This window comes from Centropristis striata, chromosome 14 (assembly GCF_030273125.1).
Source record: "Centropristis striata isolate RG_2023a ecotype Rhode Island chromosome 14, C.striata_1.0, whole genome shotgun sequence".
In the NCBI taxonomy this organism is placed as follows: domain Eukaryota; kingdom Metazoa; phylum Chordata; class Actinopteri; order Perciformes; family Serranidae; genus Centropristis; species Centropristis striata.
Window position 1 is genome coordinate 21,041,118 of NC_081530.1, and position 20,698 is coordinate 21,061,815.

Genomic DNA, 20,698 nt, shown 5'->3' on the forward strand with positions numbered 1-20,698 from the left:
CATCTCCTGCCTCACCATTTACCTTACTTTATATACTGTATTATATAATAACAATGTGCTACATATATGACAAAAAAATATATGAATGTGAATTTCTATTTTTAATTTTAAAAAGAAAAGAAAAGCTTGGCACTACAATTTTAATCCCACACACTTGCTGCCATGGATTATCACTAAAGCAGCACATGTGTATTAATTCACAGCAGAAAAAGTTCTCCACAGATGCACTTTTTATTTTAGTTTCAGCAAAGTTTGCGAGAAAAAAAACAAACTACAGTGTCCATCTGTTTTAGGAAATGACTAATCCTTTCTTTGAAGAGTGACAGGCATGATCAAATTCTTAGTTCTGGTCTTGTCTGGTCTGGGATTTGTTGACAGTTAGAAAAAGATGGAATAACACCAATCTTATCCTTAAACCGTGTTCCTCCTCTCCCTCCCTCTGTCCTTCCCTCTGTTGTCCTCTCTGTTTCTCCGGCGCGGCGGCCAAAAAAGCTGGTTTATGACTGTTGATTCAAGCCGTGTGAGAATCCCAGCAGCGCTTAATATGGTTTACACAAACTGGTGGTCCTCCTCTCTCCTTCTCCGTCTCCCTCCTCCGCTGCTGTCCTTTAGAGAGGAGGTGAAGTGCTGGAGGCAGATTCCTGCTGTAAGAGCTCACATTCCTGGAGAGCACCAGGAAGCCCCGGGCTAATATGTCGCACTTCTAACATTACAAACCATCTGGGGGTTGGAAACACCAGCCTCTCATGCTCTTTCTTCATTTATTCTGCCCTTTTTTAGCTGTTTGTCTCGCTGTCACTGTCTCCAATCTTGTTTTCTCTCGTTCTGAGACATTCTGCTGAAAAACAAGTGGAAAACGCGGTGATGGGATTGTTTTGTTTCCTTCGATATGCCCGCAGGACGTTACAGCAGTAATGATGACACTAGAAATGAGAAGGGAGGCGCCGCCGCATCTCCTCTTTCCTCTCAACCCTCATTTTCTCCGTCCTTTTCTTCATCCTGTGAATACAACTGTCGCTCACACACTTCAGCTCCTTCGCCCTGTAAGAATTTGAGTGACAGTCAAAACTCTCAGTTGCTGTGTTGCCTCAGGAGAGTTTTTGGGGGAGAGGGCGATTCGATGGCACTTGACCGAGCCCCTACAGTGCCATCGAGGCTCAGCTGTGTGAGATGATTGCAGGAAATGAGGGGAAAAATTAAGCATAAAATCCATGTTTCACGCAATTTTTTCCCTGCAGAAATGGTACAAAAGTCTTAATTCTCCCAATTTAAGCTCTTAAAACAGTATTTAAAAACTTATTTTTATCCGTATCTACATTTTTTTCAACATTGTAGCAACTATGTAAAGTAACTGTATCCCAAATCGGACACCGTTCGGCTGAGATTCTATCAAAATTTCACATTAACTACTAATATAAATGATCATGTTATGCTTCCAATTAATTAAATGGGGTGAAACTAAAGTCTAACTTCTTATCTTTCAAAACGTATATTGTTTTTATCGTGTACGTTAGCCTCGGGTTTACTAGAGTCAGCAAAAGGACGCTAACACTGGTAAATTAGCCTAGCACTAACTTTATCCCAAATCGGGATATCACATTAACTTTCGTATTGTAATTAGACATGTAAATCTCCATGTACATAAATGAAATTTCACACGTAGATTGTTTAATATGTATAAATCAATTATACCTACACTGGTGGTGACGATCTTATTCGAAATGGCCGCGAAAACACCGGAAAGTGCGGCATTGTAGATGTGTCCGATTTGGGATACAGTCTTTATATATATGTTCGCAGTGTTTTTTATTTATTTATTTTTTGTGCCATCATCATCAAATTGTACTCACCACTCACACTTCAATCACAAACAGGCTGATACAACTCAAAGAATTCAGAGGACAGGTTTAATCCAATTCAAAAATAAAACCAACCAAAATAGTCATAGATCCACCCTACCAGTGTACCCTCAGGTCTGAAAATGATTGTTATTATCTCATTTTAAGCAGTTAATTCTGAAATCCACAACACATCTGCAGGTTTAAAAGTTTCCTTTTTTATTTATTTTTCCAAAGTGTTAATCATAGCCAGAATCTTTAATAAAAAAATTATTGTTAGATTTTTCAAATTTACGTCAGTCATTGAATCAGTCATGTGTGAAGAGCACTTCTGCCTGAAAAAATAACCAAATCTAAGCTTAAAATAGTGATATTGCATCAAAATTTTTCTTTATTACCATCTAAATTTAGCCAAATATATACTGTTTGCATTAATCCGATTCTCTAAAAAATTCTGTGTTCCTCATTAACTGGGAAGCTATGAATGATTCAACTGGGACCAACAGTCATGTGGCAAAAAAATCTGTGAAAGTTGGGCAGAACAGCAGGCTGTTTACACAGACCAGACAGGAGAGGACAAGATAAAAACTAAATTATAAACAAAATGTATCCAAAACTTATGGCATCATAAGTGTGTTATACAGCACTAAAGACATTTTTGAGTTTTCACTACTTTTAGTCATGGTTGTGCTGTTTCCATGGAGGTGCAGGAGTTAAACATTGTAGTGAAAAATGAGGCCACAGTGTGTAAAATGTGACAAACAACTTTCTGACAATGCTCTGGGTTAAAAAATGTCCAAACTATAGTTTTTCCTTATTATGTCGCCTATAAGTTGTAGACATTTAGTGAACAAATGTAAATTCAGTCTTTTTATGAATTTTTATTTTATTTTTTTAAATTATTATTTAATTAATGAAAATGTTTCCTTTATATATGTATCAGAAAGAAAATAATCAACAAACAAGCTTTTCTACTGCAAAGATCTGCTGCTTTTCTTTCATTTGCATCATGTAAACTAAGTGTTTTCTAATGAACGGCTGATGGACAGGTGCATGGGAAAATTAAATCATGCAACAGAAAGCCAAGGATGTTTTTTTGAATTAATTATTGACGTTGTACCGTCTCAGGTGTTGGTGATGTGACTCTTCCTGACTCCCCTTTTGATTTGATACTAAATGTAATTGTCAGATTGAGTTTCTGACTGTGGGTTAGATTTAATAAGCTGCCTGAAGTCATCACCTTGGGTAATTTTTTTTCAGAATTCTATGACATTTTGTATAGTAAAACGTGGGTCGATAATAAAAGTGATCATTAGTTGCGGCGCTTTAATGGCCGACAGGCTTCACACGGCTCGGCGGTGGCTGCTGCCCTCAGCTGATGAAGACCTGTCGAGAGTGAGGTCACAGCAGGTAGACACTGCCAGGTGTTTTATAGAGAGAAAAGAGGTCAACACGGACTATTCTCAAATGTAAATGTAATGGCTTTTCAGTGCAGGTGGCTGTTTTTATAAAAAGTATTCATACAGAGGCCTGACCTTCAGCTCTGTGCTGAATAACTGAATAACAGGCTGTTAGTGTGCATGTATGCTGTGTTGTGTGTCTGCGTCCATTAAAGCGATGCATTGTGAGCTGTTTCTTGTTTGTGTGGGAGGTTGTTTGAGTTCGAGCACACATCCAGTTCACACACACACTTCCTCAACGAGAAGCTGCTGCTTTCTCATGCGAGCGCTTTTCATCACAGCAAAAGACTTCCCGTCTAAATACCCTCAAGATGTTGGTCTCTCCATCCACCCACCACCAGGCCCTGGCCACCACCACTCTCTGCTTCCAGTAAATATTCAAGGACTGTCATGTATTACACAGTTCTGGTTTTATTTGCCGTTGAATATATGCGTTTGGTTTTTCCGACAGAGGTAAATGTGTGCCATATGTAGGACACATGCCCCGTGCTGTATCCGTCTGCCTGCATTTATGTGTTATTGATTTAAAAGAGAAAGACGAGCCCGCAGCAGTAATGGAAACTTGTATCAGCACTCTATCACTGTTGGAAACAATGGGCGGCAGCGTGCAGTAAAGCGTAGGATATTGGCTTTTCTCTCCTTCTCTGTGCGCTGCTGTTTGTTGATGTGATGGCTTGCTGTCTCCCGTGAATTCGTAAAGGAGTCATTAAATATGTATACAGTAGATATTTTGAGTTTCTTTTATTCTAAGATTTATCTCAAGGTGAAGCTCTGCCGGTGGATGTGATTTAAAACTCACAAGCATTGGGAAGTGACTGAAAGAATTAGATGTCAGGGAAGCTGGGCTGATCCTTTTAGACAGAGCTGCGATGATGGGTCGTAGACAGAACTATGATGGCAATGTTTTAAGCAAGCAAAAGCCAAACAGTTGCTGGTTTCATGCTTCTTTTTCTTCTTCTATACATGATGTAATAGCTTGGATTTTTTTTTACTGTTGGTTGGTTAAAACAAAGGCCTACTGTTTGAAGATGTCACTTTGGGCATGTTTAAATCGAGAGCATTTATGTGCAGATGAATCAAAAATGAAAATGATCTTTAGTTGCAGCCCTATCTTTAAAGCAGCTATAAGCAATATTTTTTATATTAACTTTGGATTGCATTACTTTTATGGGAAAAAAGGTCACGCTCGACAGATGAAATTACAAGCAATAATCACTAGACTCTGCAATGAGTGTTATTTTAGTGTCTTTCTGCTCATTGTCTTGATTTTCAGGCCTTTTTTTGGGCAGTCTGGGGACTAGAGGTTAGGAATCGGGCTTGTGCCCTTGAGCAAGGCACCTTGCATGGTGGGTTCACTTGTGTGTAAAAAAAGGATGGGTTAAATGCAGAGGTTGAATTTGCCCATTGTGGGATTAATTAAATTATTAATCTTAATCTCTACTCTTAATCTTCATCTTTTCTGATAGTTTTCCGTGTTGATTCACTCTCGTACTGCAACATCATTTCTGGCCATAGTTGGCAGCCCCAAAAAAGTGACTGTAGACTCCATACCAGCACCAAACGACAGACAAAGTTAGCTACTGGATGTTGAACATCACATTGAAACACGTTTCCCATATCAGCATTAACAGTAATGGTGAAGCTGTTGTGTTTCCAGCTTGTTTCTGCAGACTCTACAGGTACATCTCAAAAAATTAGAATATCATGAAAAAGTGAAATATTTTTTGTCAATCATTTCAGAAAGTGAAACTCATACATTATATAGATTCATTACGGGTAGGGTGAAATATTGCAAGCCTGTTTTTCTTGTAATTTTGATGATTCTGGCTTAGAGATAATTAAAAGCTAAAACTCAGTCAAAATTAGAATATTGTGAAAGAGTTCAATATTGGACTCCACAGTTAGTGATGATTTGAGGCCATGTCCTCTGCTGGTGTTGGCTGCGTTGGCTGTGGACTTAAAATAACACAGTGGATCATCTACCAGGAAATTTTAGAGCTCTTCATGCTTCCACAAGCTCTTTGGAGATGCTGATTTCATTTTCCAGCAGGACTTGGCACCTGCCCACACTGGCAAAGGTACCAAAAGCTGCTTCAATGACCATGGTGTTACTGGGCTGGACTGGTCCGCAAACTGGGCTGACCTAAACCCCATAGGAGTCTATGGGCTGTTGTCAAGAGGAAGGTGAGAAGCACCAGATGACCTGAAGGCTACTATAAAAGCAACATGGTGCTGCAGTAATTCATGCAAAAGGAGCCCAACCAAGTATTGATGTATAGAAATGGACAAACTTTTCAGAAGCCTGACATTTGTGTTTAAAATATCCTTTTTCCATATTGATTATGTAATATTCTAATTTCCTGAGACACTGAGTTTTGGGTTTTAATTATCTCTAAGCCAGAATCATCAAAATTACAAGGAAAAACAGGCTTGAAATATTTCACTACGCGTAATGAATCAATATAATATATGAATTTCACTTTCTGAAATGATTGACAAAAAATATTTTGAACTTTTTCATGATATTCTAATTTTTTGAGATGTACCTGCACATGTTCAAAGAATCAGCTATCATTTGTTTTCAGAGTATCATGGCTTCTCTGTGGCGTCCTTCAGCATCTTTAGCATGCTGTGGTCATCTGATCAGGATGCCTTCTTGTTGCATCTCTTTGGAGGTTTTTCATGCACAAGTGGGAGCATGTCCAGGTCACACCCAGGGCATGCTCAACGGATTACATACAGTGTCCGTTCCTGCCTGAGATCATCTCTGGAGTCTCCAGGGTGCCCTGAAGGACGCAGCTAGGGAGAAGTTTGTGTAGGCTTCCACCAATACCTGAGGCTGAGAGAGACCAAAGACTAGTCAGACTAATCCACCAGATTAGCTCTGGCTGTTGACCTGGTTCCATTCAACAGAAGTAAATAGCAGCAATACGGTGGATCATATTGATTACCTGCAGGCTTTTGTTCTTCTACTACAGATATTTGTTTTTATACTAAAGCAATCGTGGACCGACTAGGTGCTCTTTTTTGCAGGACCTGTTCCATGTTGGATGAATGGATTGATGGATTTATTTGGAAATGATGCCCATTTGCTAAAAATCCTGCTAGCTGAGAATCAAAAATGATATATTGTTATTATATTCCCAGATGGTGGATACAATAGTGCATGTTTGGAACAAAACCCTCAAAACAACCTGCAATTATTTAGGATGACATGGAGCTATTAATGTTTCAGTTGAAACCTTCAATGGTAGCTGTCATCTGTGTGAATAAAAAAATGCAGCTGAATGGAAAAACTGTTGGACGATGGACAGGACGGGTTTTACTCTTCCTTTTCTCAGACTTTTTTCACTGCTTTCAGGTCTAGATTTGCTCATTCAGCCTCCTATTTATAAGAAGTGGGGGGAAAATCCTTAGTATCGCGATATTTTGCGTGGTAGTGTTGTATTGATACATGTATTCATATTTAGTGTTCCGACAGGCAGATGGACAGCAGTATTTTCACAGTGGGTTTTTTTCCGGAAGCTGGCTTATTTTTAGGAATATAATGGAGGTATATATGATATATATATATATATATATATATCATATATATATATATGTATGTATTGTCCAAATTGCGCTGCAAAGTTAGGCTTTTTTAATCGTTCATTCAAAAAAATTGAGAGAGCAGTGAAGCTTAATGTTGAGGAAAGCTCTAGAAAATGCTGCAGTTGTTGTCGTCCATACATGTTTGATATCAGTTGAGTTCAGTTTGACTGAATACTTTGTTGGTCAGTCTGTTGGTTTGACTCTCATTGTGGAGAAATAAAAAGACTGACGTGAGATGAATAGACTGAGAATTTTCTCTTATTTGACAGAACAATTCCTGACTGAATCTAATTTTGTGGACACAAAATGCAGTTAAACAGTTAAATCACAATATATTGTGTTGCAATACTCACCATATCGCAAAATTTAAAACTTAAAATCGCAATAATATCATATCATGACTCAAGTAATGGGATAATATCGTATCGTGGGGCCTCTGGGGATGCTCACCTCTAATATTCATGTGTTCCAGACTACAAATGATCCCAGATTATTGCTGCCGAAAGAGATGAATCCATTGTGTTTTAACCCTTTTTACTCTGTGCTTCCCTTTGCAGGTGATGAGCAGTCGTTTCCTGCCCTACGAGACCATCGTGACCGACGCTGTCCTCAGCCTGGATGAAGACACGGTGTTGTCCACCACTGAGGTATCTGGCAATATAATAAAATAGAGTAGAATAGAAAACTCTTCCTCTCTTTCTATCTGTCTCGATAGTTTTGTCCTCTTGAGACAAAACAAAGATCCAGACTCTCTCTCTCTCTCTCTCTCTCTCTCTCTCTCTCTCTCTCTCTCTCTCTCTCTCTCCCTCTCCCAAAAGAAACTCTCTGATTGCATTTTCTCTCAATCTTTTTTTTATTTTTTTTTATCTCTTTCTGTTTGTCCCTGGTGTTTTCCAGTTATCGCTCTGCAGCTCGGTTCTTAAGTCGCTTAAACTACTCTAACTTTTACCCCCAGTGCCTTACTTCTTTCCCTCTCCTCATCTTTTCCTTTCTCTTTTCCGCCTTCCACCGGCGTGTGTTTTGGCGCCCTGTAATCACGCCGTACCTCCAGAATCCCCCATTCGAGAGCAGCACTGTTATGGGCATTTTTGTTCCACATGCTGTCGGGACCGTATCTGTTTTTCCCGTGGACATGTTTTGGCGCAGCACCATGGGAAGCCAGATGCTGCTTTGAACAGTGTAGAATTAGATCTCATAAAGGCTGTTTATGCGGAGGATCAAGATGGCAAGGCAGAACTGGCACCGAGGAGAAAATCCAGCCCCAAAAAACGAATCGACCCTGTTCCTCCCATGAACACAGTTGGATCGTGAACACAAACAATAAGTTTTACAAAAACATCAATGCCAGTAAAAGTTGAAAAGAAGAAATTTGGGCTAAAATACAGTCTTCCAATCTATACACCGCTCCCTCCTAAACGAACAAATCTCAAACCAAACAATCCTCATTTTCTCCTTCTTCCTCAGCTTTCTTCACCTTTAAGTGGAGCGGTTTCCTCCTTCACAAAAACAAACTAGCATCCAGTTCGTCTGCATGATTTTCCATGTTTTTCTATATTCCAGCATGCCCACTTTTTCCAACGATCCTTCCTTTTCATACCGCTTCTATTATCAAAACATTTTCCTTGTGACTGTGTTATCATTCGACTTCCTTTTGCAGGAGCAAAGGAAAGTCAGAGCACTTCTTCTTCTCCTTCGGGATTTGTTCGTAAGCACAAACTCTGGCAGGGAGAGAAGATAAAAATGATGTGTATTGAGTTTTATGGTGGATTTTTGACATAAGTGTTCATTAATATAAGCACTCTCTCGGCGGTAATATGCAGTGTAATGCAGAACGGGCTGTTTGTGGAGCAGCTGAGGCCTTTTTGATGTTTTCATCTAATTATTTGATTGAACGCTTTGATCGCCGCCACAGAAGTTGGCTGCAGGCAGCTGCTTAGGAAAGACTGCTTTGTGTTTGATGAGGTTTCGCCTCTGTTGTATTTTCACTATGGTGTGTTTGAGTGAGCACTTCCTTTGTTATTTCTCCCTGTTATCTCTTTCTTTATCTCTTTGTGTTTTTGAGCAATATGCAGCCTACTGTAACAGAAAATGAATCTCAACAGATTTAATTTACCAACATTTAAAGGAAAATATTTCATGCTTTATATTGTAAAAATTTCCAAACCTGGTAACTGTACATGTATTATTGATTGCTTATGTAAGCGATAATGCACAGCAAGCAGGTCGTTATTATTGTTTTGTCAGGGACTTGAATCACCCTGAAGGCGTTTATTTTACAATAATGACCCTTTCAGTGTCAATAATTTCACAAAAGAAATCAATAATTTGACAAAAGATTATTTGACATAACTGCTTTTATTAACTTAAAAATGTTTTTATTGCTTTCTCAAAAATCTATGATCAGAACTGTCCATATAAACAGTCTGTTGTTCATAGCAGCGGTCTGTTATTTCTGAATAATCATAGAAAGCTATAATAGATCTGTCAGAATCCAGAGTTGAAGATAGGGGCGTAAAACGACTGGTCTAAAGGATTATTAAATTCGTTTTTTAACCAAAAATAAATTAGTTATAACTCATAACAGATAAATAATTGTATTAGTTAGTGGTTCTAAAATGGTTCTTAACCATCTGTTTTCTTTAAAGATCACCAAATTTACGTTTATCATAGAAAAAAAACGTAAAAAACTACTTTTATTATTTCCAACAGTCCTGAATGGATCATAGGTTCCAAAAGTTCCCTCTAAAAATTGTGATGTTTCTGTCAAAATCACTTTATTCTACATGTCTCATTTAAAACATCGCCAAAAATAAACCATTTGGAATAACTAGATCCAGTTAAAAACATAAATACTGCTCTCCTCAACGGAACTGTGAAGCCATGACTGATTCTGCTGAAACGAACGGTCACGTAACAAATCAGAAAATCAGACAGAACTGCAGGCTGCTTACACAGACCAGAGAGGAGAGGGCAGCAGAAATTGAACAATGTATATAGTTCAATATGTATAACATGTGGAGACTCAATTTTTTTGGAAAAGTGTTGTGAAAGTATACATTATTAGAGAAATTCAACTTGCGTTTTTTTATTTTCTTATGATGTATGTCATTATATCTGTGTTATACCATAAAGATGTGTTTAAATTCTTCCCTCTTCTAGAAATGTTTGTGCTGATTCAGTAGAGGTAAAGGTGCATCTCAATAAATAAGAATATCATAGAAAAGTTTATTTATGTCAGTAATTCAATTCAAAAAGTGGAAATAACACATTACATGGATCCATTTCACACAGAATGAAACATTTCATGTCTCAGTTTATTTAATTTATTCTAAATATAATGATTATGGCTTACATTCAATGAAGACCTAAAATTCAGTGTCTCAAAAATTTTTGAATATTACAAAATACCAATTTTAATGTATGTTTAATATGTAAATGTTGGCCTCTGAAAAGTCAGTTTGTCCATTTAGATGCACTCAATACTTAGTTGGGGCTATTTGACTTGAACTACTGGAAATTGACTTTTTCCATTATATTCTAATGTATTGAGATGCACCTGTATATACTGCAGTGAAATATAAAGACACAGTTAGCAGAAAACACCCTGGAATATCTTGGGGTTCAGAGGTTTTAATATGTTCTGTATCGTATGTTAACATCTGTATTTGTGTCTGTCCAGGTGGATTTTGCCTTCACGGTGTGGCAGAGTTTCCCAGAGCGAATCGTAGGCTACCCGGCTCGCAGCCACTTCTGGGACAGCAACAAGGAGCGCTGGGGCTACACATCCAAATGGACCAACGATTATTCAATGGTGCTGACCGGGGCCGCCATCTACCACAGGTACAGTAAACCGTGCTTCACGTAGTTGAGCTCTGATCTGTAAAAAAAAAAAAATTGGTTCCAGTACAGCTGTTTACCTGCTCACTGTTTCTCTCTGCTCTGCTGTTTTCTTTCATGCTCCTTTGCTGCTGTTCAGTTCCCCTTGTGTTATACTGGGATCACAGCTTTGCTCTACTCTGCTCTCCAGTGTTCAGTCGTCTTTCTTTTGACGCAACACTTTGAAGCGGTGATCTGTAGATTATGAAAGTAGGTGTGATGTTCAGTGTTGCACAGCCTCGGGAAACCAGTGTTTTGACACTGGGTACGTTTTATCCAAAAAATGTCAATTTGTCTGCTACACAGCGTTTCATAGTTCCTGCGTTGAGTTTTACTACAGTCCTGTCAGCTTTAATATGGCTTCACTCAGCTGTGATGGGAGCAGTCCATTAAGCTGAAGTCAGCCAATCACTGCAGCCAAACGCTTAATCACTTTCAATAACTCAGTCATTCAATCCATCCTGGAGCCCGAGCAATCAGTCTGTTGATGAACTCAAGAGTTTTACCCAAAGGCTTCAACCTGGAACGTAAAGGTGTCTGAAATCTGTGATGCATTGAAATTAAGTTGTCGACATAGTTCTTTGTGACAAACGCTGCTCTACAGCCAACGGTGGGATTATTCACCTTCACAGGGACGCTTTAAAATACTGGAAACCAGACGCATCTGCACAACTCATTTATAGTATATAATGTTTGCTCTGGTAGACATACTATGACATAATATGATGTAACATGCTTTATAACATACCATACTGTTATGGCCTTTTTTGGGGGGAAATTTATATGACGTACTATGCTATGACTTTTTCGGGGAGATTCTTAACAACACACTATACTATGACTTTTCTTTAACATTTTTATGACATATTAAACTACTTTTATGGTATACTATGCTATGCATTTTTATGGCATTTCTTATTGACTTTTATAGTGACTTTTTTGAGACATTTTTTATGACATATTAAACTGATGACATACCACAGTGACTTTTTTTGGGACATTTTTTACAACATACTATATTATGACTTTTTATGACATTTTTATTGCCATAAATCACACTGTACTATTATTTTTGGGGGACATTTTTATGACATGCTTTACGATGACTTTTTATGGCATTTCTTAATGACGTATTATACATTGACTTTTTTAGTACTGTTTCATAACATATTAAGATATGAATTTTCTATGGCATTTTTATGATTTTTTTTTTTTACATTTTTCATGACATATCACACTGACTTTTTGGGGGGACATTTTCATGACATACTGTACATTGACTTTTATTGAGACTATTTTATGACGTATTAAGTTTTGAATTTTTTTTTCACATTCTTATGACATACGATACTATGACTTTTTATGATGTTGATGACATACCACACTGACTTTTTAGGACATTTTTTACTGCTTTTAATGGTATATTTATGACACTATACTATTACTTTTTGGGACATTTTTTACGACGTGCTATACTATGACTTTATGGCATTCCTTATTGACATACTATACTAAATTGACTTTTTTGGGACTATTTTATGACGTATTAAGCTATGAATCTTTGTTGCTTTTTTATGACTTTTTCCCCCTTTTTTACATTTTTAATGACATATCACACTGACTTTTGGAACATTTTTATGATCAACTATTCTATGACTTTTTTGGGACTATTTTACAATATATTAAGCTGTACATTTTTAAAACTTTTTTTACCTTTTTTCATGACATACTATACTATGACTTTTTCTGCAACATTTTTTTGACTATTATTGGGACATTTTTATGACATACTATACTATGACTTTTTTAGTTTTGTGCAGTAACAACACCACATCACTCCCCTCCACTTTACTTACTTCTCTCCTCCCTGTCCTCTCTGCCCTCCCCTGCAGGTATTACCACTACCTGTACACCAACTACTTACCCACTAGTCTGAAGGGCATGGTCGACCAGTTGGCCAACTGTGAGGACATCCTGATGAACTTCCTGGTCTCCGCTGTCACCAAGCTGCCGCCCATCAAGGTCACACAGAAGAAACAGTACAAGGAGACCATGATGGGACAGGTAAGGAGTTCTCATGACTCGGTCCATGTCTATTTTTAAATGTACTGTTTTATTTTACATGGATGAATCATCAGCATACAGTGCTGTTTTCCACCAAAACCGGACAGCTGCCAGTTGAGAGAAGTGGTTTGCATTAAAGTAAAACTCATTACAGGATATGATTGAAGTCATAACAATCTTGGACTCAGACATATTATATAATACACTTTGATTTTGTCCTCCTTTTTTAGAGTTGTGATTCATGCTGCAGCCAGCATTGTTTTCTCCCGTTCACCAGCGTGTGTCATGGTTTTTCAGCTGGAGCCAACTCTTGCTGTTTTATGAACAGCATGAATTACTCTCTTTAAGTCCTTTGGTATGACCCGTGGGTAAACAGGACAAGTCACTTACTGTATAGCCGAGAGACAAAAACACAGAAACAAGTCGTGTCACTTTTTATGGCCTCTGTCAGAGTTTCTCGTCAGGCTCCAGTCTCCCAAATATAGAACATGATCCAGCTGATGATTTATAGAGACACGTTAATGTCAGTCGTCATTCAGTTAATGGTTTTCTCTTGTCACAGCGTCTGAGTCGTGACTCAGATTGAATCAAAGAATGCGGCTGTTTGTTATTGTCAGTCCTTGTCATAAAATGAGAACGTCCCTTTCCCACCAATTATCTAAAGCAGCGGTTTTCGTCTCTGTGCCCCCACATCCCGCCCTGTCATGTTCCAAATATGTTAATTACAAATTATTTTTAAGTGGATCCACAGTGGTACTCACTAACTTTTCCAACTGTTTTCCCATGTTTAGCTAATTATTGCTAACTGTTTATCTATTTTCAGCAAATTATTTAAATTTTAGATCATTTTTAGCTAATTAATTAAACTGTTTATCTGTTTTGAGCTAATTATGTCAACCTTTTATTATTTTTTTAGCTTATTATTTCAACTGTTTTCTATTTTTTTCCTCTTACTCTGTTTCAACAGTTTAACCTTTTTCCCATTATCCATCACTTTTAGCTATCTATGTCAAATGGTGTTACTTTAACTATTTAGATCACTAGTTATTGTAATAAACCCATTTTCAAAAGATCATCTACACACCAATTTTTGATCCTGTTTAGATGTTTATTTTCCTCCTAAACACCAATTTGTTGATGTATAAAATCATAACTTCTTTAATCGAAATTAATTGAGCTACTTTAATATCTTTTCATGAACCACTAAGCAAGAACAAAACTACCCTGTCAGCAAATCCCTGATCTAAAGCAATAATTATTCTTGTGATAATATGTCTCTAACGTTGTTCTCCCTTCTTTGTTCTCGCCAGTCTTCGAGGGCTTCTCGCTGGGCCGATCCAGACCACTTTGCTCAGCGGCAAACCTGCATGAACAAGTTCGCCAGCTGGTTTGGCGCCATGCCGCTGGTCCACTCCCAGATGAGACTGGACCCCGTCCTGTTCAAGGACCAGGTCTCCATCCTCCGCAAGAAATACAGGGACATCGAGAGGCTCTGACAGGACCGGCGCCCCCTGGGGGGAGACCCCACGCAGGGGGAGGCGCACGAGAGAGACTCAGTGGAGAGTAGAAGGAGTAGTAGGACTACAGCAGGATGGACAGGGAGCGACACGGCTCTGTCTTCCACTCAGCACATTGCCAATGACCACAGCGCTGCTGCTGCTGCCAGGACTTGACGCGGGAAGGGATGAATAGGAAACAAGCAGATGGCGTTTGGGTATAAAAAACACAAACAGAAACCGCAAACACAGACAGACAAAGAGGAGTACACAAACTGATGGACATGCCAAACAGTACTGTATGTTTTGCAAATGTGCAAACACACAGCACACACTACTGACGACGAGAACTCTTGGATAGAATATTTTTTTGTACAATGCGAACAAGGACGACATTGACTTTCCTGCGCTCTCGGCACATGTGCAGGATGGTAGAAGAGGGAAGGTGTCCACGATTGCAAACCTGGCAACCCCACCCACCATTAGTCCTACTGGTCGCCCCTTGCAACCCTCCCCAGTCTGCATCAGGACGTAATACTGGACTACCAAAACCCAGCCCAGGAAACCCTGTTCTGAAGTTGATTTGATTTCTGTACAAGTCAGCTCTCTAGAGTCACTGTTGACCCTTTCTCCTCTCTGAGAGGTTTGAAATCGGAGCGTCATCAGTTTAATCTTTTGGTTCTCGTGGCAGAAAAGGTAAACAGCAGTGTCCAACCTGTTATTACAGTGGCCTGACAAGGTTTTTACAGCAATGCAGCCATTATTTGTTGAAATTCTCTGCTATCAAGACACATCCTTGAGCCTGAAAAACATCCCGTCTGTCCTATCCCCGGCTCTTTCCTTGATGTGCTGATATGGCTTTCATAATGGTCTATCTGCGTCCCTGTTATTGCAAAGATAAGTTAGAAAAACATCTCGTTTCATATCCCAATTTCCTCTCATACTCGCTACAGCAGTTGTACTTTTCTCATCTTTTTTTTTTTCACTTTCTTTCATCATCTTTTATTTCCCCCTTCAAACTCTCTGTACTTTCACTCTTCTGTGTGTATGTGTGCGCGTGTGTGTGTCTATGTGTGTGTGCGTGTTGTGTGTACAGAGCCTTGAAAAGTTGGCTCATCCAACCATAAGCTCAAGCGGAGTACATTTTCCCTCCGTTGGAATGAGCGAAATGAACATTTCTGGATGAAATGGAGCAGAACGTTGCATTCTAACCCAAACTCGTTTCGCCCATTTATTTCTTCCTGCATGGCCTCGGAGCACTATCCTTACAGGAGGAAATGGAATAAAATTTCAGCCCATAGCAGGTCTTTAGTGACCAGTGTCATTTCACAGGAGTGCTTGTAGAGAGATTTTTAACGCTGAGCGCTACATCAGTGCCATTCTGACATCAGGGTCTGCCTTTAAAATTGTTTATTGCACATCACGTTGCCTGCATCGTTTCCAGATGCCCAGATGCTCTCATGTTGAAATATTCTAGTCATCAGTCCAGTGTGGCTTCTCTCCTGCCATTATTTTTTTTTTCCCCGTGACATATCAGAGGACCTCAGAGCTATTAAACTGACGAAAGGTTTTCTCCTCCATTTGTCAGGCAGAGATACGTTTAGGCTTCAATTAGGTATTTCATTTGGAGTGCTGTTTTATTCCCAGGGGACAAGCTGTTGATGAAACACTCTAATATTATGGACCATTGTGTTGTGGAGGCAGTGACCCACAAACATGACCTGCTGGATAATGCTAGCCATGGGAGGATGGCTTTTTTTCCCCTCGCGCACACCCTCCGTTGCTTGTAACAGCCGCTTGAATCGCCAGTGTTTTTTGCACCTTAAATTACCTTATTGGTATTGGAAAAACCAGATCAAATGCTAACATAACAAGCTATTTCAACCTTTAATTGATCATTTCAAAGAGACAGGCTGTCTGAGAAAATGGCTGGCTCGTAGAGGAGCTGCCTCACGCTGTCATTAGGTCTGCATGCAGCACGGGCAGTCCACTAGCACATTCAGTTTGCAGACACTTAAAATGAAAGCAGCATGCTTTTAGTGGCCTTTCTGTCGGGCAGGAACTCAGCCGAATGTTGCAGCCAAAGCTGTTCAGTGTGTGTGTGTATGTGTGTGTTAATCAGTCGCTGTCATCAACATCGTCCGCATCAGTGTCACACATTCAATTACTTTGTTTTTTCATTGATTTGAGTTCATTTTGTTCTACAATAGTTTATATTAAATGTATTTTAAAGCCTTCTCAGTGTCAACAAAGGTGTCGTTCATGCTATGAAGTGTCATTTCCAAATGCTACCAATGCAAAGCTCCTCTGTTTCAGCATAATCAAACCCAGCAGGACTGTTTTTTTTTTTGTTTCTTCACGTCATTGCTTTAAATATCATGTTTGTATTTACATTCTGGGACTCTTAAGTTTGGAGTGTCATTCGTGTGCCAGGAGAGATTTATGATCTGTTTAATGTGGAGTCACAACAGCAAATGTTAGCTCATGCACAGTACGTGACTCTGGGAAAAGCATACTCCTCACTTGGTCTGCATCTGGTCCCTATTTCATCTTCAAAGAACCATATTGTTTGAATCCATATCAAGCCTTTAATGTCTGATTGTTTGAATCACTGTATGTGGAGCATCTCGAGAGAACCACGTCCCCCAGCTTTGCAGATATTTCATGAGAAAGTAAAAAAACAAAACAACACACCACCCATTTCAAATCCCTGTACATAGGCATATATTTATTTTTGGAGAAAAATTTTTTAAAAAGAGTGTACGATTTGAGATGATGTGGCGAGAACATGAGACTGATCCTGCATCGCTGAGGGGAGTTAATGGTATTTATTCAGTTTACTTTCTACATGCTGTGCACATTAATCCATAAAGATGCCGATATACAGCTAATAATATGTCTCACTCTGCATTTGTTTTCCAGGGAAACATACATCACACTCCTCATACAGAACTCCCCGAGAGAGCTATAACATTTTCAGTCGTATAGCTGAGTTTTAACTCTAAAAGATTGCATACACCAGTGATCTAGAATTGGATTGGGCCGCACAATCTTGGCTCTCTGCAGGAGTCAAATTGCAAAGTCCCAATAAAGACTACGCCAACTGACACATGGAAAATAATAAGCAGCTGGGTCCTCTGAACCAGATGGAAACATTTTCAGATTCTGCTGTAACATCTTCCCCCCATGCATTACAATAATGGGTCTGAGGCTGTGACACAGTTGTGTTTAAATTGCCTCATTCAGAGCTTGGTTTCAGGTCAGATAACTTGGCAACAGAAAACTTGCTCCATCTTTCAGTTGGCATGCTGCGTAGTACATCAGAGCTCCGTCAGGGTGTGATGGATGTGATCTAGGCCACCTGGAAAACCTCTGCATCCGCTTAAAACGCCTCTGTCATGTCTGTCATTTGATCAGGGGGAATTTTATGCAAGTTATCATTGTGTGCTTCAAAACAGATGGAAGAAGGTTTGCCCAAAATGTGCCAGGCGGTTGGTGTTTATAGTGGCAACGACGTGTGTGCTGGAAACTGGTCTGTTCTTGATTTGTGCCTTTTTATCAACATGTGAGTTCTTGACATGCCGAGCACTGTCTGTCCTAGACTTGTTCTTTCCAGTAGACGGGCAGCAATAGCATCATATGCGGGGCCCGAACAGCCCTGCCTTCATACACTGGATGAGTCACAGCTTCCTTTCCCTGATTATAACACCCCCTTTCATCATTGTGTTTGGACACTGTTGCTAAAGCAACAACGTATGACCACTTCCTGTTTGGGATTATTTATCAGTGATTTGGCTGTATCACTTTACCAGTCAGCAGAAATGTCTGTTGATGTGTAAGGACTTGGTCAAGCCCAGCTGTCCTGATGCCTTCTCCTCCCTCCTACCTTGTAATTAACAGAAGACTTTTATAGAGGTCACAAATGAAATAGATAAATGCCAATTTTGTAAGAATGATTTATAAAAAAATAAACTCATATTTGATGATAACTGCATCGTCTTGTGCCTTTTTTTACAGGGTGTGTTGTGAAAAATGTCCATATACCATACAAATAACAAATAACGACATGACTTTTTTTTAAGGGGGTCATTTTTAGATATCCCAAAATATGGTGTTTTTCTGTTTTTTCTGGCCATATTATCCTCTTGTATACATGTATCAGCAGACTAATTGACCCATTTTAAGCATTTTTAGGCATTTTAAAATTTTACTTTTTTTGACAAAAAAACAACATGCTATAGTAAAACTTTTTTTTTGAAGGGCTCAATTTTGGACATCACATGATATGTTTTTTTTTTGTTTTTTTACTATTTTTGGAAAAATTATAGTACCGCATGTATTAACACACTATAATTGATCCATTTTAAGCATGTTTAGGCATTTTAAATTTTGACCCTTTTTGACAAAAATCGACGTACTATAGTTTGATTTTTTTTTGAGTGGGTCATTTTTGGACATGCCATAATATAGTGTTTTTCTGTAATTTCTGCCCATGTTATACTATAATATGTATCAACAGACTATAATTGACCCATTTAAGCATTTTTAGGCATTTTAAAATTAAGTTAAAAAATGGTAAAAGTGTAATTTGTTCAAAAAGTGGTTATAGTATAATATGTATAAAAAATAACCAAAAAATCCCATATTATAGTTTGTCCAATATTTGAAAAAACAAAACAATAACGCCATAGTATATAGTATGTCGAAAAAAACAGTCATAGTGAAATTTGTCAAAAAATACCAAAAAAGAAATCCGAACTTAGAATAGCAAGTTGATCACAATGATAGTTTAGTATGTCCCAAAATATCACAAACAAGCCATAAGATAGTCTGTCCAGAAATGGGAAAAAAATGGTAATTGTGCTGCGTTGTGTTTTGTCCCAAAAAAAAATGTCATAAAAAAAATTAAAAATTAAAAATTTAAAAATTTAAAAAATATAAATTAAAAAAATTAAAAAATTAGAAAATTAAAAAATAAAATACAATAAAATAAATAAATAAATAAAAAATAATAATTATAATTATTAAAAAAATGAAATAAAAGAAAAGAAAAAAGAAAAATTAAAAAATTAAAAAGAAAAATTAAAAATTAAAAAACAAACAAACAAAAAAGACAAAAAAGAAAAAAATAATTTCAAGCACAACTCAGTGAACGTGTGGATATAAGGTTTTTGAATGTGCGATAAAGTATGTGGGAGTTATTAGCCAAAACGCACTTTCCTTTATTATAGCGCCACCTAGTGGTGGAAATTCAGGATGACAATAGATTATAAAAATTTTTGCCAGGTGTGACTTATATTTAAAGTTTCATGAGTTTTGGGTCATGTTCAGGCAGTGAAAAATGCGATCATTTGGGAAGAAGAAAAAAAAAATAATTCGAAATACAATAGGGACCTCGCAGGTTGTTGCCTGCTCGGGCCCTAAAAATAAATAATCATTCGAAATACAATAGGGACCTCGCAGGTTGTTGCCTGCTCGGGCCCTAATTAGGGCCTCGGGGCAATCGCACCAAGCACTGGTCCCATACAGCAATAGCTGTAGGGACCAGTGCTTTGTCCTTTGTCCTCTTCGAGTTGCAGGACAAATTATATATCAAAACGTGCGGTTTGATCGGGATCGGTGTGCTATTACTTTTCTCTACGGAATACGAATTTTTACGGAATACGAAAAAACTGCCCAAAATTTTGCATTGAAATGAATGGGACGGCCGAAAGAAAATGAGCAAAAAAGAACATTTATTGAAGATTTTCGGACGTCTACTTCTCCGGCATAATTTCACCTACAGACTCCATTTAAACTTTAAACAGTAGACACAAGTCTTGTGTATTGGTGTATTAATTTGCGTTTCGATAGGTCATATAGTTTCTTATCAATCCCTGTTCATTGACCATGATCATTTTTGGAGAAATTCTGAGATTATAATGGGTGTGTATTGCATGGAATGTTCGTGTCAGAGTGTGTGATGTCATCGCTCAGAGTGTAGAGGGAGAGGTAAAACTGTCAAAAAATACATTCTAAAACTGCGCTCGAGGCCGCAAATTCCACTCTACAGAAATCATTTTTACATAGAAACGTAGGAAAATTTGTCTTCTCACTCACAATCCTCTGGTAAAGCTGTCAGAGTTATAGTTTGGGCGTAAGACGCAGAGATGATCCACCAACACGCACAAACAGCCTCATTGGCTCCCATATTAAAAACGCAGGAAGATTTCTGAGCTGTCTGAGATTTAACAGTTTTTTCAGATCGCTCTAACAAAGCTATTTTTTAATTTTTCTTCACAAAAAACATATGTAGACGTTCAGGAAGAACTCAGGACGCTCAAAGTGAAGTCGGATCAATGATAGGTATTATGGTTTTGCCAAAAATGCTTTC

At 38.3% G+C, this 20,698-nt stretch overlaps 2 protein-coding genes across 2 annotated transcripts in view; one reads left to right on the forward strand and one right to left on the reverse strand.

The window, feature by feature from the left end:
* Nucleotides 1-15,774, forward strand: part of ext1b (exostosin glycosyltransferase 1b) — a 157,097-nt gene extending 141,323 nt beyond the window's left edge. The window contains exons 8-11 of the mRNA XM_059350370.1: nucleotides 7,447-7,536; nucleotides 10,569-10,729; nucleotides 12,658-12,829; nucleotides 14,140-15,774. Of these exons, the coding sequence (XP_059206353.1) occupies nucleotides 7,447-7,536; nucleotides 10,569-10,729; nucleotides 12,658-12,829; nucleotides 14,140-14,325 (609 nt within the window). The 3' untranslated portion in view covers nucleotides 14,326-15,774. The remainder of the gene's footprint in view (nucleotides 1-7,446; nucleotides 7,537-10,568; nucleotides 10,730-12,657; nucleotides 12,830-14,139) is intronic.
* med30 (mediator complex subunit 30) overlaps nucleotides 10,662-20,698 on the reverse strand; it is a 63,466-nt gene continuing 53,429 nt past the window's right edge. Inside the window, exon 5 of the mRNA XM_059350373.1 lies at nucleotides 10,662-10,766. Within this exon, the coding sequence (XP_059206356.1) occupies nucleotides 10,695-10,766 (72 nt within the window). The 3' untranslated portion in view covers nucleotides 10,662-10,694. The remainder of the gene's footprint in view (nucleotides 10,767-20,698) is intronic.